This window comes from Anabrus simplex, chromosome 1 (genome assembly GCF_040414725.1).
Source record: "Anabrus simplex isolate iqAnaSimp1 chromosome 1, ASM4041472v1, whole genome shotgun sequence".
Taxonomy (NCBI): domain Eukaryota; kingdom Metazoa; phylum Arthropoda; class Insecta; order Orthoptera; family Tettigoniidae; genus Anabrus; species Anabrus simplex.
Window position 1 is genome coordinate 318,396,083 of NC_090265.1, and position 22,308 is coordinate 318,418,390.

The 22,308-nt window shown below is 36.2% G+C and overlaps 1 protein-coding gene across 1 annotated transcript in view; it reads left to right on the forward strand.

Moving 5' to 3' along the window:
- The window catches only part of Sos (Son of sevenless), a 765,665-nt gene extending 753,421 nt beyond the window's left edge, over positions 1–12,244 (forward strand). The window contains exon 25 of the mRNA XM_067134824.2: positions 5,604–12,244. Within this exon, the coding sequence (XP_066990925.2) occupies positions 5,604–5,797 (194 nt within the window). The 3' untranslated portion in view covers positions 5,798–12,244. The remainder of the gene's footprint in view (positions 1–5,603) is intronic.
- Positions 12,245–22,308: the final 10,064 nt, after the last annotated feature.

Here is a 22,308-nt window from a genome sequence, read left to right on the forward strand (position 1 = left end):
TCTTCTACAGGATACCTATTACACGTAGCAGCTGATGAATCAGATCCTGTTCTCCAGAGAGTATCATATGCTGCATAGAGGTTGGTAAATACTGCAGATATCTTCAGTTGATTCTGGAAACCAGCTTCTCTGTATGTTGTCACTGAAATACAGTAGAAGTCTGCTATATCAAGTATGGCTTATAATAAGAACTCCATTTTAAAGGCAGGTGTTTTTTTTTTCCTCCCTGAAAATTCCTATATTAAACTGTGTAATATCCTTCAGTTACAACCTGTCGCTGATTCATCCGTTATTACGAGTGATTCTGTATGCGAAATTTTTTCTGTTCTCAATCTCGTATTTATTATTATTATAATGATAGCGCACAGCATGCAAATTTATAGTACATTAACCTCTACAGAAAGTTGTTAGTAAGGTTTTTCTCTCAACACTCTTAATATTTATGTACTCCAGCGATTTTATTGAATGCGATCGATCTTCCATATTGATTTCTCACTACGTGCACTAGCGAACTGTATTGTCAATATTCAAGACAGCTTTTGTTAATTCATTAGAAATAATGGTTCAAGTAAACGATCACATAATTTGAGCACTATCATAGGTACTGAAATTTAGTAAGAATGTAACCTACTCCCTGTGGGTGGGGGACAGAGACGAAGAATACACCCACGGTATCCCCTGCCTGTCGTAAGAGGTGACTAAGAGGGGCGACCAAGGAATGATTGTATTAGAACCATGAAAGTACTTGTGATTAGTGGTTAGTACACTTATGTGATGAACACCATAGGTTTGCGTTGCCTGCAAATGGCACCGCAATGTGTGAAACACCATAGGTCTGTATTCTATGTGTGAATTTCATTACCTGTGAGCAGTACCATAGTGTGTGGAATACCACGAGTCTACACTACTTTTGATTAGTACCGCAACATGACAAATACCATGGTTCTACTTTCCTAGCGATAAGTACCATTATGAGAGGCCGATGACTTTGATTGTGGACCCCTTTAGACTATAAGCATCATCGATTCAGTATTTTGCTATAGATGCAGTCCCTTGGTCAGTAATACTATTATTTCACCTCAGTTTCTGTGAATGCGAGACATTGCGGGTCGGATCCACTGATTGTTTTCGATCTTAGGCTCCTTTAAAAAACAAGCATCATCATCATCATCACTGATTGTTTTACATTTATATCCATCCATTCATTCTTCGTCCTCACGTTTTGAATTTTGGTCAGTGGAGGATTTTGGACTTTTAATTTGTCATTCCATTTCGTCTCATTTCGTACCATTAGGGGCCGATGAGCTAGATGAGGCCCCTTTAAACAACAAGCATCATCATCATCATCAGAATATAGCCTAATACTTCTTGAGATGTGGCAGGGTGCAGTACTGATTTCAGAGATTATTTTATATATTCTTGCATCTGGTTACATTTTCGAAAGACTATTGCCAAGTAATATATAGCAAAAAAGTTATCATTACTCTACTGGGGCTTGAAATATATCTCCTTGATACATAAACAGTTAAGTAAGGTTAGATGATACTGTTTAAGTAAAAAAGAAAACTGAAATGATTGCTCCAGAAGCCTCTGGAGTGATGCTACAGTATTACAGATTTAAGAATGAATTTGAACATGCCTGTTCACATAGTATCAGAATTAGAAAAATAAGTAACAAGTAAACTGCAGTATGCTAACCATCCACAAAAACATAATGTTTTAACAAACTGAGTGCTGTTTCACACTGATTTTGTATGTTGGGGGTTTTTTTCCTGAATTTTACAAAAAATAGAATATAACGACAATCTGCTATAGTGAGTAAATTTTTCACCATTATTAATTCTCGCTATAATGTACCACAAAATTCGACCACAAAAAATTGATCCAGAACGTAAAAAAGAAAATAGACGACAACAACATTGTCACAAAAGCGGACAAAGGAGGATCCACAGTTCTCCTAGATCAAAACACATACATTCAAAAAACAGAAGACTTTTTTAAGGACAAAATATACACAATAGTCAACAAAGATCCAACCACGAGAATTCAGCGAAATCTAAAAACTCTAATAAGAAGTTCTAACTTTCTTTTCAATGAACAAGAACAACAAAAACTTTTTAACATGAACCCTAGTATTCCGACAGCCAGAGCCTTACCAAAGATTCATAAGAAGGACATTCCAATACGCCCTATCATAAACTGTAGAAACAGCCCCACCTATAAAGTATCAAAATTCATTCACGGCTTTCTAAAAAAAACATTACGTTTTCAATAATAAACACCCTTTAAAAAATTCATTCACTTTTTGCGAAATTTTAAACAAGTTTAAGCTGCGCCCCAATCACTCAGTGTGCTCCTATGACGTCGTAAATATGTACCCGAACATCCCTACCAAAGAAACTGTAAGAATTATCAGTGATAATATCAATAAACACAGCGGCCTTAGTAAGATGGAAATTGAAGAATTCATGAAGATATTAAATTTTGTCTTAAGCAACAACTTTTTCTCTTTCAATGGAAAGTTTTACCAACAAAAAGGCTTAGCGATGGGCGACCCTCTTTCTGGCACCCTAGCAGACATTTATATGGACACAATAGAACACACAAAAATTATAACACAAATAAAAGGCGTATGTTTATGGCTGAGATTTGTAGACGATACCTTCATAATTTTCGACAAAAATGTCACTAATAGTGACGAGATCTTGGAGTCCCTAAACAAAATTGACCCCAATGTTAAGTTTACTAAAGAGGATGAGGTTAGGAACTCATTAAACTTTTTGGACTTAACTATTACACGCGGACATAATACCTTCGATTTTCGAATATACAGGAAACCTACACACTCTCCCTTAACTATTATGAATTCATCCCTACACCCCAAGTCCCAAAAACAAGCCTCTTTCTATAATTTAATTTATAGAGCTTTAAAAATTCCTCTTTCTCCCAACAATTTAAAAATTGAACTGAAGTACATAAGGAATCTTGCTTAACTCAACGGGTTTAAAATAGATATGGTCAACCGTTTGATTAATAAAATCAAAATTAAATTGTCCACTAACCTCATCCCAGAAAAACCTAAAAAAACTAGTTTCGCCACATTTACATATAACAACCCAGCCGTCCATCAGATCGCAAATACTTTAAAGAAGCACAATATCAATATAGCCTTCAGGACAGTTAACACTAATCGAAACATATTTTTTAACCACAACAAGGTCAATCACAATAGCAACCAATATTCAAGGTCCGGCATATATAAACTAACATGTACACAATGTGGTTTTTCCTATATCGGACAAACTGGCCGCAGCTTTAACACGAGATATCTGGAACATTATAACGCTCAAAAACACAATAAATACTCAGCGATGAGCCAACATATGAGAGAAACGGGCCATCACTTTACATCCATAGAGAAAGATCTTACCATCATTAGAAGCATAGGTAAAGGGAAATTAATGAATGAACTGGAAAACCTACACATCTTTTTAGACCAAACCTACAATAAAAATGAAAATCTCAATGACGTCAATGAAATTAAAAATCCTTTGTACGAATTAACACCTAGATTAATTAATATCGTGAATTCAGATCAAAACAAAATCCCTCAATTATTTAAATCTCCACACTCAAATGCTTCATCCATCATGCCAAAAGTTAAACCCGCCCATATTGCTTCTAGAAACTCCCCTCCAGCAACAGCACACACGCCCATAGACCAGCCTACCCCCACTCTCCCTCCATGCCCCGCCCCTCCATTACCGCACCAGTACAACACCAGGAGTAGAAATGGTGATAAGACAGGCGCTGCCGGAACAGACAGATCCATCTAGTATTAACTGAACAAGTAAGTCATTTTACAGTTAAGAGGTGTTAATTTAATACATTTTATCACAACGCGTGCTCAAAAATTTTTAATTCAAAATTATTTTTCTACTTCATTACAGATATTCTTAAGATCCCTCCCAAAGACCAAGCAACACATCAACGGGAACAATTTTCACACAAGACTGTATCAAGTGTCTAGGATGTTTCTTCCCAATTAAGCAGCAGCCTAAAACTATGAAACAGCTAAATATTGTACTCTTGTCAATTCCTTGACGTTACATGAGACCCAAAGTCAAGACGCTAACAGTTTCATTCACAACGTTTTTGACCAGTCTACCTACAACAATCGGCTTTTGAATCTCCACTTGTGCACGACAACACATTTAAATATTAGTTACGTCAAGAACATGAAAATGAAAATCGTGGGTCAAACAAGCTCCAGTTTTAATATCACCCCTTCTCAAGAAAAAAGAAGATCCGTTTCATTTTATTTTTAGTTTTGAACATTTTAAGTTAACCAGAATAGAACTGCCAAGTTAAAAACACATTTAATTTAAATTTATATTTTCAATCTTGACCAACCTACAATCAGTTCAAATCTCCACTTATTGTGACGACACATCCTGTCACCAGACACGATACGTCAAGAACTTAATATGATGTAGGGGTCACATAAACCCCGATATGCAATCCTCTTCACCGAAAAGAAGATCCATTTTATTTTTGGACATTTTCCATATTAGATAGATTAGGACCAAAAAACTTTACTGTATTGACTTATGTTTGTATATTTTGTATATAATGTATATGTTGTATATAGTGTATATATTGGTATGTTTATATTGGTTAAAAAGGGTCCCAAACCTTGACCTAAAGGTTGTTTACAGGCTGAAGATGCCCAAAATAATGGGTGAAACATGTACCTGACCAAATAAGTCTACATAACATCATGTAGATAATAACCACATTAAACGTGGAAAGTATTGAATAGGTGGTTTTTTATTAAATTATCCTTGATATCTATGCCTAATAATGTACCTCCACGGTACTTGATTAGTACAGCTGCAATTCGGCCAAAATCCTACTTGTTCTATGGATAGCATACCGAGTATCGCCACACTTATCCTATTATGTAGCAGTTTCTCCCATAATTTGTACACCAGGCTCAGAAGGGGAATAGGTCTGTCACTGGGTTTACTTGGTTTTAAGATGGTGATGATTTTTGTACATTTCATAAGTTGTGGAATAGAGCTTGCCTACAGAATTTTAGTGAAAAATTGGGTTAGCCAAATTCTGGCATATCTTACCACAGTGTAGAAGGACTTCCGGGTGTATACCATCATAATTTGTGACTTTACCTGGTTTTATATCCTTTAGAGTTTTTGAAATGTCTTCAGGTATGAATGGGCGAGGGTATGCACTATCCTCTGAACATCCTTTTATCACCATTTTTAGTTTGTGCATTACTTATATAGTAATATACCTGTATATATACCCGGTATTAATAGTATTCTACTTTTTCATAGGTTGTTCCGCTATTGTGAAAACTTTCTTCGTAATGCTATTGTTTGTTTTAACAGCTGGGTATATGCAACATTTATATAGAGCTTTTAAATAATTTTCAAAATAAGGGAGATTGAAATTGAGGGGACCAATATAGCTACAATAAAAGTTTGCTTATAGCAACTTGTGACTTGATCATGAAAATCAGTCTGTTGTGCAAGATATGTGTTGGTGTACATTTTGATTTCAAAATGTTTTCTAATTTCTAGTGTTATATCCTGGAGGAGGAGCGTTGCAGAACCACCGTGATGCTCGTCACATGTTGGAGCGACCTGATGTGACCACACCCAAGTTACCTCCTAAGCCATACATGGGTAGACCATTGCCACCACCATCAACACATCCACAAGCGTTCCACTTGAGTAACAATAGTCAAAGTAGTAGTAGTCACATGGCCAGCTAGTGAGCAGAGTATTGTAATTAGTACGGCTGGATATTTTGTGTGTGTGCGCGCGCGTGTGTACGTGACCTCATCTTCCGTATTATGGTCACTATCAACTGAAAAGTCCTGAGTTCAGCTTGATTAGATTGGTTTGGGTTGAATAACAAAATTCTTCATTACAAAAGCCAAAATGTGTATATATAAATTTAAAAACTGCAAAAGGGTAGTCCTTTCTTTCTTTATTAGATAATTTCAGTGTATTGTTGAAATTCTTCTTGGTGTATATTGAATTGTACAAAATCTTGTTTTCTTTCAAATTTTTAGATGCCGCCATCTAGTTATGATGCAGATAGCTTGTATAAAATCACAATGATTTGATTAATGGTTATTATCATGAGGGTACATATCCTAGTAAAGAATTTAGAAGAAACTTGGACTCGTATAGTACAAGTCTTCAGCACAGAAATACAGCACTGAAAGATGGAAGTAAATTATATCCTTGTATATCACAATAGAAGGGAAGAATACTAGATCCACAGGAAGGTTCAGATAGGATAGATTAAAAAGAGAAGCCCAGTACAAGTAAAGGACGAAGTACCAATTGTCTAAAGACCAAACGGTTCCCTTCAACCCTTCAGTTATAAGTAGGCATTGGATCTTTAAGTTTTTACGTATCGTTTTCCATAAGACCCTATCAAGCCTGTCTGCGACAGTTATCCATATTATGTAGCTACCATCGCACGAGACAAGGTTTTGTAGTGCGTATACACACCTATTTTGACGTACAACCCTTTTTTGACTTCTGAGCCTATAACAACTTTTTTCGTTCTTAATCTTACATATTTCGTTTATTTTAACAGTAATTAACTTATTATATTATTCAGTTTTCACAGCACAAACAAACCAAACCCCATGGCACTACAGCCCTTGAAGGGGCTTGGTCTACCAAGCGACCACTGCTCAGCCCGTAGGCCTGCAGATTACGAGGTGTCGTATGTGGTCAGCACGACGAATCCTCTCGGCCATTATTCTTGGCTTTCTAGACCAGATTTCACAGCACACATCTATGATAAAAATGCAAACCAAGCAGTAATATTATTAATTTATTATATTTATTAAGTTCCCTCGGTACGCCTCTAAGATAAAGATGCTAGTCAAGCAACTGAGAGACCGGGTGTGGAAGTTGAGGCAAGCCTGGAACCAGGAAGTGTAGTAAGGAATTCATCAATTTCCAAGAACCCATTTGATCATCGGCATTGATGACTTTTCTTTACATTTCTGTCCAAAACAGTTCAACCTAGAAACTCGAACGAAGTGATAGTATATTTTTTGGTATTATGCTAGTGTTACAAAACATCTAAAAAGACAAACTTGTAAGTCTGCATTAATAAGACAATGGATTGTATATTTCTGTGTTTTTATCAGAGATGGGAAAGTAATTTTCTGCCAGCTGTGCAACAAAGATGTAAATATTTTAAAAACCATATATGAGACTTTTTTATACAATTACTTGTTGGCAGTATTGCAACTTTAAAGACGTCAAAAGCTTGCACTCTTCACATTGCAACACATGCCATGGCTGAAAACTGGCTGAGGTAGATTGAAACCTGCACGTTCCAGTGTTCATTTATCGTGATACAGAATGCCAAGCAAATTGGAAATTGGTGTTACTTAAAAGAAAATGGAAGTGTTTTATCTGATGGAGTTAAATCATCTCGAGGGATTATAGCTCTGCACATTCGTGCTTGCCCCCTTCCATCTCCCCTCTTGCATCACATCTCACCTCAGTGCTTCTACAGTCCATGTGACCTTTAAGTACTGGCAAGTGTTTTGGCTAATCAGAATGCTACATTTTTCTTTAATAATTGAAAAATATACGCCAATAAATTTTTATGTTTTTAAAGACTCTCTGCAAGCTTTCGTCAGAATGCTTTATAGTACAGACTCATGTTAGATCTGTATTGATGGTTGAACTTCTTACAAAATTGTACAAAATTATGTTGAGTTTAAGAAATTTACTGCCTTAATGTTAAAATTACGGCATGGAGAAGGACTTTTACATTTATCAGACATCATTTCAAGCTAGCAAATATAGGGAGAGCTGCAAAGAGACAGCAACATTGCGCTGAATAGCTTCTTCTCGACTTGTTTAGTACAATTTTTTAAGAATGATGCTTTATATGTCAGTCGGTTCAACCGTTCTCTCAAACTCGCTGTAACAAAAATCAGCCTAGTGTTTTAAATATATAGATAGGCTAAGGAAATACAAAACTTTTGTTTTCTTTTCACATATTACACCAACTTTATGTTTCTGATGCTGTTTATAGATGTTATTTTTTCTCCATAATGTAAATGTAAATCAGAGCAGTAAAAAGGCATTTATTAGCTACCAGGTTCAATAGTTCACTTTGCTGTGCCATTTCACATAGTACAATATGTGTGAAGCATTCTAGAGCTATCATTTATTTACTTTTGCGATATTAAATTGTAATTTTAGTAGGTTTTTTTTTTTTTTTACATATTTGTAAAATATATTTCTTAAAACCATAGGACAGCTCATTTTACAACTAAAAAGCAGTTAATTAAAATCTTTCAGTGTTCATTGTACTTGGTTTAAAAAACAATTTGTATGCCCCCCCCATTAAAAAACTAATTCAGGACGTAGTTTTACAAAAACTTGCACTATGTTAGGCATGGTGCTTGAGAGAAATCCAGAGTATACAGAATTGGAAAGTGTGTCATATATATATATATATATATTTTTTTTTTAATGGGTGCAACGCAGACCTGCCAGAATGATTTAAACCTTTCCAAATGTGTTCTGGTCACTTCAGCAATTGTTCAAACTAATCCTGTCCAGCAAAAGAGAGAAACTTACACCAGTACATTTGGAAATGTTATTAGTGATTTACTGTGCACAAAATTATGGCAGAAACGACAGTGAGAATGAAAATCATGCATGAATAAATTTATTATTGCATTTATCAGCTATTTGCTGCCTTTATTGATTTCATTTCAATCAGATTTAAACGACAGTATTGTACGCAATTGCTACATTTCATGCTATATACTGTATATATACACACACACTATATTACCGTATTTACGCGAATAATCCCCGCATATTTTTTTAAACAATTTGAGACATGAAATTGGAGTGCAGGTTTTATTTGCATCAAGGTTGGGAACATGCTCCTCGTTCACGTAATTTTTTATGCTGGGTGTACAGTTATGCTGTGTGTAAGTGCAGATGGGAGAAAACTGCCCGCATATGTCATATTTAAACGGAAATCAATTCAGAATTTAATTCAAAACTGAATTTACAGTTTTTAAAATAGTTTTTACAGAGTAATTTAAATTTGAATTTTCTCAGCGTCACTATAGAACGCATCTTCCGGAACGCACACGGGTAGCTTTCTGCATTTTCACTAGCTTCTGTGTGTCTACAGTGTGTTTCATAGTTGGTAAGTTTCAGTGAAATCGTAATTCGTTACTATTCAGCATTTTAAGGAACGCCACAATATCATGTAGCCGTGTTGAAACACCGGATCCCGTGAGATCTCCGAAGTTAAACAACATTGGGCGTGGTCAGGAGTTGGATGGGTTGCCACGCGCTGTTGGTGGGGGGTAAGGGAATGGAGGAGCGGAAAGGAACTGGCCACCTTACCGCACGTAAACTCCGGCTCAGGAACACCTCTGCGGAGGTTCGGACCTGTCTTCGGGCAGAATAACCCTTAACTACCTACAATATCATGTAGCAGGTAGTGTGCGAAGAAACAGATGTCGACAGTTGGCAATAAAGCATGGTTCATAATTATAATCAATTCGTATGCACTGAACAATATTGTCAATGACGATGAAACTGCATATTTTTTTAAATGCTGAGATCAAACGGACTTACGGCTTTAAAGGACATAGGGTCAATGTACTGTGTTGCAGTGCAGATGGTAGCGAGAGACCACCTACTCCCTCTCCTCAGTATAGGAATGTTCGATAAGCCACGGTGTTTTAAGGGCAACGGGTACTTTCTGTGCAAGTACAAGGCATCTAAAATGCATACAGTACAGTAATCCAATAAATAAAGCACTTGCACAGGGGAGCCAGCATAGATTTTTCCTCGTCTTTGAATCATATTTTTTTACTTTTTTCTTTCGTTGCGTGAGGTTATGTTTGCCAGTGAGTTATCCAGGTTAAAAGTCCCTTACCTGGCCGGAAATGAACTCAGGGCCTGTGAGTGAGAAGCAGACGTGCTACCCCTCGACCAGAGGGCCGGCTTTTAAAACATCCAGTACCGCAATTTAAATGACTTAAGCATCATCTGTTCTTTTCCAAATGATTGGTTCATTTTATTATTCAGGTTATTGAGCTACGGTTTTTGCTTTTTTTAAGTCCAGCATTTCTCGTCATGTTCTATCTGCTCATTTTGCTTACCTAACATACCAGAATTGAAGATCAGCTCATGCATTAAAGCATTTATACATTCCTCTTGATTCACATTCTACATGTATTTCTCACTAAGTAAGCTATGAATATCATAAAGAGAATTTTATATGAAACACATATTGATTTAAAATTATCATCTAAATATTAATAGTTGAGCTGAAATTGAGACTTATATATCTTCAGTTTTGAATAGTCAGATCTCTCCTATTAATAATTTAAAATATTATTTTTTTATACCCAATTACAGTTTTTCAAGAACTGTTTGGTAAAATCCCAGGGTTCCACAGAATCTGTTCCAGGCCTCCTTAAAAAATTTTCCTCGATAGTTAGTAATTTTGAAAATATAAATTTACGGCATGGCATTTACAACCATTACCGGTAATTGTTTTTTAAGTTGATTCTTCAGTATTTCTCATTTGCTTTATAAGAAGCTGCTATATTTAGTACTTCTTCATTTCAGTTGAAACATATAAGAACTTTTACTTCTTTCCTAGTTGTCTGTGGTCAGCACTAATGTGGATAAAGCTTAGTTTTGCAGCCAGATGCCCTTCCTCGTGCCAGCCTTATGTGAAGGGATTTATTCACTATTGCACGTGTCTGGGGTGGTTGTTGTTAGTGAAGATGTGGGTTAAGATGTTCACAAACATCCAGCCCCAAAGCTAGAGGAATTAACCAATCTTGATTAAAATTCCTGGCCCGGACACGAATTGAATCAAAGGCCACTACATTGACCATTCAGCCAAGAAGCTGGACATGAGAACTAACATAACATATTGAATCATTTAATATACAAACTTTCTGATCCTACTACTTTTCAGAGTTTGGAGTATCTTATCTGCATTGTTTCACAGTTGAATGAATTAAATTGAACTCTTTAGGACAGTCCTATCCATATGATTTCGGTCCATGATAAATTTATTCAGCTTTGAAAATAAAACTTATCGGAAAGGTACATAAACTATACTTCAAACTTGAAATTCTTTTCCGTGCTCTTTTCGAAGCATGAATAATATTTGCAGAAATATGCATCCTTTTAGAACTCTTACAACGAGCATGAGGTGGCTTTATACAAGAACCTTTTAGAAGTTTTGAGTGAAAATTTTCCATTTATGTAATTGCACCAAAATATCCAGCCATATACAGTTTATTTTAGTAGCTCTGATGCTCTAAATGTGGCCGCTCACCAGACTTTTGCTGAACATCCTTCCATAATTTTTTTTAACCCTTTTATAATTTTGTGTTGTACTTTGGGCAAAAAGAAAATGTAAAGAACTGATGTAATATAGACATTTCTGGAGGAGTCATTGTATGAACAGGTGTATATATTTTAAAAGTTCTGGAAATGCACTTATTATTGTAATATATATTAAGGACGGTGTGTTCAAGAAACATATATAGCGAATGTGTGATTTAACTTTATCATGTATATAAAATAATTATGTAAAAAGAAAACCAGTGTACAGCAACTTCGATTTTGAATTTGTGTATTGTTTCAAGGCACGAGAAAAAATGTGTTTCTCATGTTGTATCAGTCTGAGACTTGTATATACAGATATAAATAAATATATTATGGTGCAGAAGTGCAACAGGCCAACGACAAGTGGCACAGCTTTCAAAAAAGACAATTCTAGTGAAAGTCCACAAATTGTAGTAGCATGTACGAGATGATGTGCAGGGGGAGAACGATGTCAGAGCAGTTAATGTTATGAACATCTCTAATTTAGAAAATTATTACAACTACCCTTACATTTTGGGAGGAAGATTAATTTAAAGAACATTAGTTAAGTCTGTTTACTGGTTTTACTGTTATTTTCTTCAATAGCTAGAAAAATTTATTCAGCATATTGAGAAGAAAATTTGAAACTAAAGATCTTTTACTCAGACTTGGCCATGCCTATAACATTTAACAACACAACTATCAGTAAGAAATTGAAACACAGAAATTGTGAAATGTATGGTTTATTTCTGTTTGTGTCCTGAATTTATTTCTATCCTTACCTTTATATAAAATTCTTGACAACTTCATCAACCTTCAGAGATTCTTATCATAAGATATTTGCTACAAACAAGGGGAAGGGTGTCCATTGAGATGACCGGTAATCTAAATCTAATCCAAAATGTTGTGAGATGGTTCTTTATCTGAGCTTTAACACACAAAAATGTGGTGGTGTTTTTTTGCATCGTACCAACACAGGTAGGTCTATGGCAATGATGGGACAGAACAGGGCTAGGAGTGGGAAGGAATCAACCGTGGCCATGATTAAGGTACAACTCCAACATTTGCCTGGTGTGAAAATGAGAAACCACAGAAAACCATCTTCAGTGCTGGGGTTAGAACACACTGTCTCCCAAATGCAAGTTGACAACTATGTGACCCAAACCACGCAGCCATTCGCTCAGTAACAAAAAAGTTATATGGAAAATTTGCTGTTATAGCTTTTTATAGAGGCTCCATCATCATTCCCATGTATGCTTGTATGTATAGAAAATATCTCTGACAGTGTGGTTTCTATAATAAAATATGAAGTAGTTATTTGGTCTAGAAATGGGACAGATGACCTAAGGCTTGAAGTAACTTCAGCATTTACCAGGAGCGAATATGGTAAAAACAGACAAAAACACTCTCAGAATAGACATCATCATCATCATCATCATCAACAGGATTTAAATTTTGATCCCTAAACAGTGCAGCTTCTCAGATTTAGCAGCTCTGCCATCTAAACTATACTAGCAGATTAAAGAATTTTTTTTTTTTTAATTCAGGTATCTGAATAGTTATTGCAAGTAAAGTATGGACAAGAATGACAGTAAAATTTATTATCTACATTTTTGGGTCACTTGTTGTGTAGATATAAATACCGTATTTATCTTCTCTCAAGTGATCGAACCAGATTGTAGAATTCTATAGTGTACTGATTATTCTGCTATATATATATATACTATTATTATCATCATCATCATCATCATCACCATCATCTTTCACCTTTATTGTTCATAGTTAACATGGATCATCTACTATAAATAGCAGGGAGAGATTCAGGTAGGTGGAAATGTACACTCATTGTCTAGATATAAATAATCATCTTCTGTCAGGTGATTGAACAACATTGTAAAATTCTGTAGTGGTGGCCGTACTGATTATTCTGATTATTATTATCATTATTATTCATTCATTCATTCATTCACATCATGTTTGCCCTTATGGACAGTGTTTGAACTCTAATATCTCATGATGACACAATTTTCCCTTCTTCCTCTTCTCTTCCCAAAATCTCTTCATCCTTTGGCCGTACTTCTGTTTCCTTTGTTCTGCCCACAATGTTCTTGTCTTCTTCTCATTTACTATAAGTTTGGTATTCCTAATTTTGTTTCTGAATTTTTTTTTTTGTCTCCTATCATTTGCCTGTTGATCCTCACCTGCCTTGAGTCTTCCTCTATTTCATGATACCAATTTGTTTTCTTGCTTGAACTGTTACTATATCAAAGATTTTCTTTGTAAGTCTGTTGTTGTCCATTCTCTGTATGTGCCCATAGAAAGTTAGTCTTAAGTTTCCTGATCATGTCTGTGAGTCTGTCAGTGTGCTGGTACAGCTCTTCGGCAGGTCGTTTCATCCATATGCGATCCCTGTGTATTGGTCTAAATATTTTTCTGAGAATTTTACGTTCTATTTTTTCTGTCTCTATGATGCCTGATGATCCAGTTGTGGTCGTTTCTGACACATACAGTGCTTATTATAATATTATTATTACCTTCCACCTTTGTTGTTCATAGTTTACATGGATCATTTACTATGAAGTGGCAGGGAAGGAGTTAGGTGGAAATGTAGTAAGCAGCTTGGCCTGTGCTGACATCTTGGTCTTATCTGGGAACTTGTAAATAAGTGCAAAGAGTATGATATGAAAATTAGCCTTTCAAAGACTAAAATTATGTCAGTAGAGAAAAAAACCTAAGAGAATTGAATATCAGGTTGGGAATACAAATATGGAACAGGTAGTATTTAGAATGTGTATTCTCCTGGGATGGTAGTATAGTTACATGAAATTGAATCAAGCTGCAACAAAGCTAATGCAGTGTACTTGCAGTTGTGATCAACAGTACTTTGTAAGAAAGAAGTCAGCTCCCAGACAAGACTATTTTTACACTGGTCTGTTTTCAGACCAACTTTTTTGTATGGGAGCATAAACTGGGTGGACTCGGGATATCTTATTAATAAATTAGAAGCAACAGACATAAAAGTAGTGAAAATGATGACTCATACAAACAGGTGAAAACAATGAGGCAGGGTGTACTCATAATGAGGAGATGAAGGCTAGATCTGGAATGAACTTGAGTGATGAAGCTCTATGCATAAACCAGCTTCGGTGGTGGAGTCATGTGAGGTGAATGTAGGAGGTTAAGTCACCTAGGAGAATAATTGGCTTGGTTATGGAGGGTAAGAGAAGTAGAGGAAGACCAAGACAACGACGGTTAGACTCTGTTTCTAATGGTTTAAACATGAAAGGTATGGAACCAAATGAGGCCACACAGCTAGTTTCAAATAAAGGATTGTAGAGGTATTTACTAAATTCTGAGAGATTTGCAGATTGACGCTGAAAGGCTTAACAGTCTGTAATGAAGATGTATGTATGTTTTCATTGTCATCTGGACAATGATCATTCTCAGCAGCTTGTAATGAATATTTAGGCCCCTCCACTGTTTTCTGTCCACCCACCATCTCTTTTCTGCCACTGTTGTCTCATTCTCTCGAAATAATCACCATGATGGTGATGTTTTAAGGGACCTAGCTTTGAGGTTATCAGCCCACAGTAATCTTTGTGCTCTTTTCAGTTTCTTTCAAACATAATATGTTACCCATCTTCTTCTAGGTATTTTTACGCTCAGTTTCCTTCTTGGTATTAATTACCCTCTCTTATTCTGTTCATAATTTGTATAGTAAGAATCTAAGTTTTTCTAGTCAAATCTCTTAGAATTCCCTCATTTAATATTATTAGTAGAGGTAAAAATATTATTAAATGAAGAAATCCTAAGTGGTTTGAATAAAAAAACCTAGATTCTTATACATTTCCCCATTTCTCACTTTGTCAGTTTTTGTTTCTTTTGCACTACTCTCAAACTTGAGTTTAACTCAACTTAATTCATGTCTCTCATCTGCATGTCAAGATTTGTGCAAAGTAAGTCTGACAGATGACACTCTTGATTTTTTTGTAATGCATTTCCACTCATCTCAGTTAGGGTAATTACCATACCTTTGAGCAGCTTCATTCCATGAACAGTTCTAGTGCTGCTGCTGATTTATGTTTGATTTATGCTGATTTTACTTTGGGTATATTCTTTGCCCAGCATAAAATTCACAGTATCATGCTGTTATAAGCCAGCATAGACTCTTCAGGTTGTGTAGTTCAGCCATATTGAATGGAAGCAAGTATAGCCTTCTCTCTCTCTCTCTCTCTCTCTCTCTCTAAGTAGAAACAAATGTAACTGAGGTGGTGAAGAATTATTAAAAGAATAGGGATTGATGAGAGAGTTTTGTCCATATTAAGATGATAGCGTATGAATTTTGCCCTTGTCCTCCTGTTTTATTTTCTTCTTTCTACCAATTCGTCTTCACATGCTGACCTGTCATTTTCGGTTTCTAATACTCCTTTCCTCATTTCTAGTTTTAAATCTGTAATAAGTATGCTTTTCCATAAATGAATGCTGATCCATTTCTCACTGTTTATGTAATATAGTACATACACAAATTATCCCTGCATGTATTTTTCAAAATTTGGTGGAGAAAAGTTGATGTGCAGGAATTATTTGCATAAAAGTTGGTACAGTGCTCCTGACGTACAAAAATCTGGAAGTTCATATTTTTACGCCTACTCTGTCGACAAATATGTTTCCACCACAAGCGAGAAATAGTGCCGCATCAGCAGCATTCTTTGCATGGGTTCCGTTTTAGTAGTAACATGTTAGGATGGCTGGTGTGAGTTCATTTTATAGTTCGTTCACGGCTAAAGAGAAGCTCCATATTATTAAAGAGGCAGTGCAAATTGGTAATTGTGTTACAGGATGAAAGTATGTTCTGGGTGACAGTTGCTGTACATGATTGTATAAAAAATAAAGATAGTCTTGAATAGACAAACTGGAACTGCTGAGCAATTCATGAACAAAAAGTGAAGTTTCCAGAAACCAAAAATAGGATATGTGAACATTTGACTGAAAAGAAACAGTTTGGAATAATTCAAAAAATTATCTCTTCATAAATGTGAGACTAAGTTTTTAAACCTCTCCTATTGTTGTATTTCAGAAGTATATTGTAACTGCACAAAATTAATCTCCTTACATCAATGGTTTGCCACAGCTTTAAACCATGATTATCATGTTTTCCTTTCTTCTTCTTCTTCTTCTTCTTTTATGACCACATAGGATCACTTTAGTCAGTCCGTCGTTCAGGTCTCTTTGAAGGGATTGTTCGGGCTTTGCAGTCCTCCCAGTACTTCTTCAGACGCTCCGATCTTCGTGCCCTTTCCTCAGTTGAAAATGTGCGTGTTGTTGGTTTGTTTTGTGTAAGGGTAAAGCGGAGGTTTGTATTCTTGAGTTTTGTATTCAATTTTATCTTATTTTTGGTGTCTTCTGTTGTAAGGCCTATTTCCTTCAGATCCTCTCTTACTTCTCTGATCCATTTACATCCTGTTGTGGTATTTTTTGAGACGAGATTGTGTTGTACTAGTTGTTTCAGAAGTCTTGAGTCCTGCATCCTCATGATATGTCCAAAGAATCCCAGTCTCCTCTTACGCATAGTATCTGTAATGGGTTCTAGCTCTTTGTACACGACTTTGTTAGGTATTAACCGCCACTGTCCATCTTTCTGATATTTTTTGTTGATACAGGTTCTTCCAATCCTCCTTTCAATTTTCTGAAGTCTGTCAGTCTTTGATTGTTTATTCAAGTAAAAGAGTGTTTCTGCTGCATATGTAGCTTCCGGTTTTATAACTGTGTTGTAGTGTTTTATTTTTGAATTTATTGATAGACATTTCTTTTTGTAGATATCCCATGTTAATTTTTGTGCTTTAGCTAATCTATTTGTTCTTACTTGGATTGAGATTTTTTCATTTAAGTTATGTGTTATTACTTCTCCAAGATATTTAAACTGAGTTACTATTTTGATTTTATTACCATTTATGGTGACTTCTTTTAGCTGTGTTGGTTTTTGGGGCATAATTTCTGTTTTTTCAAATGATATTTTGAGGCCAATTTTATTTGCAATGTTTTGAAGTTCTGATATCTGGGTTTTTGCTTCTTTTATGTCCACTGCTAGTAATGCTAAATCGTCAGCAAAACCCAGGCAATTTGTTTTGATTTTTCGGCCAATCTTTATTTTGGGGGGACATTTTCTAAACCATTCCCTCATTACCATTTCTAGAGCACAGTTAAATAATAGTGGTGAGAGCCCATCTCCCTGCCGTAGTCCAGTTTTAATTTCAAATGTCTCTGATGTTTCACCCCTAAACTTCACTTTTGACTTGGTATTGGTGAGAGTCAATTTTATCATGTTTATTAATTTGGGGTGTAGTCCAAGGTGTCTTAAAATTTTAAACAGAGATTCTCTATGGATGCAATCATAAGCTTTCTTGAAATCTACAAATGTTATCACCATATCTCTGTTTCTTCTCCTGTTATAGTCCATTATCAACTTAAGACTCATGATCTGATCAGGACAGCTCCTCCAGGGTCTGAAACCTCCTTGATATTCTCCTAGTTCTTTCTCAAGTTGTAAACTTATCCTATTAAGGATGATTATTGAAAATATTTTGTATGTTATGTCTAGGAGAGAGATTCCCCTGTAGTTATTAGGGTCGGTTTTGTCCCCTTTTTTGTGCAGAGGATGAATGAGGGCTGTTGTCCAGTGTTCTGGTAGTTCTTCTTTAATCCAGATAGAGACAAGTTGTTGATGGAGGGCAACTTTTGCTGAGGTTCCTGCATATTTCCAGATTTCCGCAAAGGTCTGATCTTCTCCTGGCGCTTTGTAGTTTTTTAATTTATTCAGAGCTTGGTAGACTTCCTTTATTGTGGGGGGATTGATGTTTTCTGGTGATGTTTTTATCGGGGTGTTGGTGTCCAAATGAAGGAGTTCTGTAGGTTCCTCACAATTTAAAAGCTTGTTGAAATGTTTAGCCAGAATTTCTGCATTGTCTTTATTGTTATGGGCCAGCTTACCATCTTCATCCTTCATCAGTAGGGTCGGGGGTTCATATTTTTGGAGCTGCTTTCTGAAGGTTTTGTAGTAGTCCCTTGATTTAGTTTTACTGAACTGTTCTTCAATTAACTGCAGGGTGTCCTTATGATGTTGTCTTTTTATTCTTCTTAAGACTTGGGTAGTTTCTTTTCTCTGTTTTACTAGCTTTTGATAGGATATTTCTATCTTTTGGGACTGATGTAATAGCCATGCCTGATGTCTTTTCTCCACTGTTTCATCACATTCACTGTTCCACCATTGGTGTTTTTTACGTGGTTTAATTGGAGCTAGGTCTTCTGCAATTTGTTTAAGGTTGTGTACTAAGTCTTCAAGTTTGTCTGTGATTTTTATTTTTTCAGTTGCTTTCTGGTAATTTTTGTTGTTGATTGGCTGGGTAGGATCTATTTTTCTTTTAGTTTTAAGGGCTTGCTTTTGTTGTCTCCTCTGGGGAGTGAGTTTAATTTTAATTTTAACTACGTAGTGATCTGAACCTGTGTCTATTCCTCGGAGGACTTTGACGTTATAGATCTCTTTGTGGTGGTATTTGTCCATGCAGACGTGGTCCAGTTGCCATTCTCCTTTAGTGTAGTCAGGGTGTTTCCATGTTTTGAGTTTTTGAGGTTTCCTCTTAAAACATGTAGATTTTGAGATTAAATTATGGTTTCTACACAGGTCAACTAGTCTCTCTCCATTTTTATTTGTTTTCTTGTGTGCTGGCCATTTTCCGATGATGTCACGGTATTTTCTTTCTCTGCCTAGTTGAGCGTTGAAGTCACCTATTAATAATTTTATATGGTGTTTGGGGATGTTATCTATGGTCTGGTCCAATAGGTCCCAAAATTCTCCTGTTTCCTCCTGGTCTTTTGAGGAGTTGTTTTTATCATTAGTGGGAGCATGGGCATTTATTATAGTATAGATTTTATTAGATGCCTTTAAGGTGAGCGTTGAGAGTCGTGGAGACTGTGATCTGAATTCTTGAACTGAGTTTATTATTTTAAGGCTGACCAAAAATCCTGTTCCAAATTGTGGGACATTCTTCATCACTCTCTTCCCGGGTATACCTTTATAAAGTCTGTACCCTTGAGATTCCAAGGCATCCTGGTCAGTGTTTCTAATTTCCTGTAATCCCATGATAAGAATTTTGTGTTGGTCCATTATGTCGGTGATCACTTTTAGTTTACCGGTTTGCATGAGTGAGTTTATGTTGTGTGTAGAGAAGTATGTTATCTGCTTTGGTTTGATTCTTGATTTTGTCTCATTCGTGTATGTAGTACTGGGGTATTTCCGTGCCTCCGACTTCACGGTATCTTTCAGGTGGCAGCCCACCGTATCCGAATGCTGCCTTCTCTGAACTCTTGGTTCAGCCGGTGGAGTATTCCTTAAAAGACCTTCCATGGTTGACTGTCAAGGTGTCACCTGTGTGGGACTAGGTCCCGAATTACAACTCTGGATGTGATCCAGTGAGGTGATAATGAGGCCGCTCCTCTGGAGTACAGACGCCTTGTGCAGCCGCCCCTAACCTGGAGAACAGACGCTGCATAATGGATTCCAGTGGCATTTCCTCCACTGTGGGGACCATCACCCCACCCAAAGGGGCTCATTCGCCCGAAGCCGTTGGCCCCCTTAGGGAGTCAGGTTATTTCCCGCCGCCCAACACTCGGCGTTGGCAATTTTACAGCTGGGTGCCAGACCAGCAAACCCTCCTCCTTTCTCATTCCGGACTTGGGACCGGACAATGGCGGAGTTCATGTTTTCCTTTATCCGTATATTCGGAATTTAAATTTAATATTTTCTCAATTAGCATAAATAATATCTATATAATTTCTTGCTGTTATAACCAATATATTGAAATATTCACGATTTAGTTTATTGATGTATATGATTCATTATGTCATAAGAATATTAATAACACGCACATGATGAGATCTCAAAACAGGGTAGTAAATTTTATCCTTCAGGCAGACTAGTAAAGAAATCATTCAAAACACACATTACTAAACCAATTAAAAGCACAGTCCCTAATATGTCTGTTGCTACATGCAGAGAGAATTAAGATTTATTAAACCATCAACTTCTCATATTTTCTGGCTGTCAACAATGGACAAAGTGTGCAAGAGTCAAATGAAAAATGTAAAAGCTACAAAGCTCAGAACTAATATGTGTAATCTGTAAGCTGTCTGAAGGTAGGCTAAAAATTAAGAATGGGGGTTATAAATGATATTAACAGATTGTAAATGTGAGATCTCGCTTTCTCCACCGAACCCTGTATTATACTGTAAGCCTGATGAGGACCGAATCCTATCGTTTGCTAAACTGAATCATTTCCTGGACTTCAAGAAGGGTGGCACAGTACCACAAGCTCCAAGCATTAGCCTTATTGCCTCGATCTCATCAAGGTGGTATTTCCCGTTGTAGTAAGGTATCATTGGGTTGTTTATGTCCCCTTTCTTGTTGTTTACTTTTTCAGATTGGCATAGATGATGTTCAAAGCCGACAGCCTTGCTTGTTCTTGTAGGCAGTCATGTCTATTCACCTAGAACTGCCATTACATGATATGCCATGGACGTCTTCAGGACCTCTTCATGTACATTAAAACCTTCCGTACAAAGTTCTTCAACAATGAAGGACCTGATTTTATGGTGGCGGAAGTTCCTCTGTACATCACCGAACTGTCAAGATCCGATGACGTGAGCCAGTGTTTCTTTCTCCCTGAGGCAAGATCTGGAGCAGTTCTGATTGCAATAACATTGATTGTCATTTTAATAGCTTTGCGCCATTCCCTGCAGGAAAGCCCTTCGTGATGTTTTACTCAACTGTTAGGACGAGTATATTTCTTGTATTATGTATTGTACTGATTTGAGATATTTCCTTTAATCTGCTCCCTACATACATACATACATACATACATATCCCATGTCGTTCCATCTATATGATGGGTCGGCGAATCTTCTCCCTAATATATCTTTTTTTAACTAGTTCTTTACTATTTGTAGTATCAGTTGTTGTTATGGATTTATATTAACATTTTCCATATGTTTATTATTAATCTTTTCAATACTTTCATATTTCGTATTGATCTCCCATTTGATTTTATCAGAAACGCCTTACTCTTCTTACTCTCTTAACATCACACTCGTACATTTCATTCAAAATCCAGCCCAGTTTACTAATGGCGGTCATCAACAGTCCAATAATAAAAATCACAGGGAAAAGTTAAAATAATGTAAGTTGTTATGTTTCTAAGATCATATCTGAATCATATATAAATCAAAGTAGTCATATACAGTGAAACCTCGTTAGTGCGTTTCTCATTAACACGTTACATTTCTTCATTTAACATGTCGTAAATTTGAAGTCCTGATTCCCTTCATATTAAATCTAATACCTCAATTAATGCCTCACTAACTTTTGCTGTCACTGCTTAGTATGATCACATTATTCCTAGCCCTGAAAATGTTCTTTGTAATCCCTTGTCAAAGGAATGTGATTTACAAAACAGGTAAGAGCCCTCGCTACAGGAGGCAGATCGTTGAACAATAACAGCAAAGGCCTTGAATTCTTGAGCTTTGTAGGGTAAGTTGCACTTGTCTGGTGTTTTCTTCACCTTTCAATAATTTTATAAGCCCCAGTGGTAAACATTTTCACATTTCTTCTCTTGTGTTTTTCACACGTTTTAATATTCTCTTCTCATCTTTAGAAACAGTAAATAGAGCTTTCACTGTACCTACACATACTGTACATGATGTAAAATGCACTCATGTTGGAAAAAAAATACATATCAGGTGTTTCTATATCCCTGTTGGATAATTTTTATTCTGTATTCAATAGTACTTTTCCTCGCCAAACACATTTTCTTTCCTTGTCCTT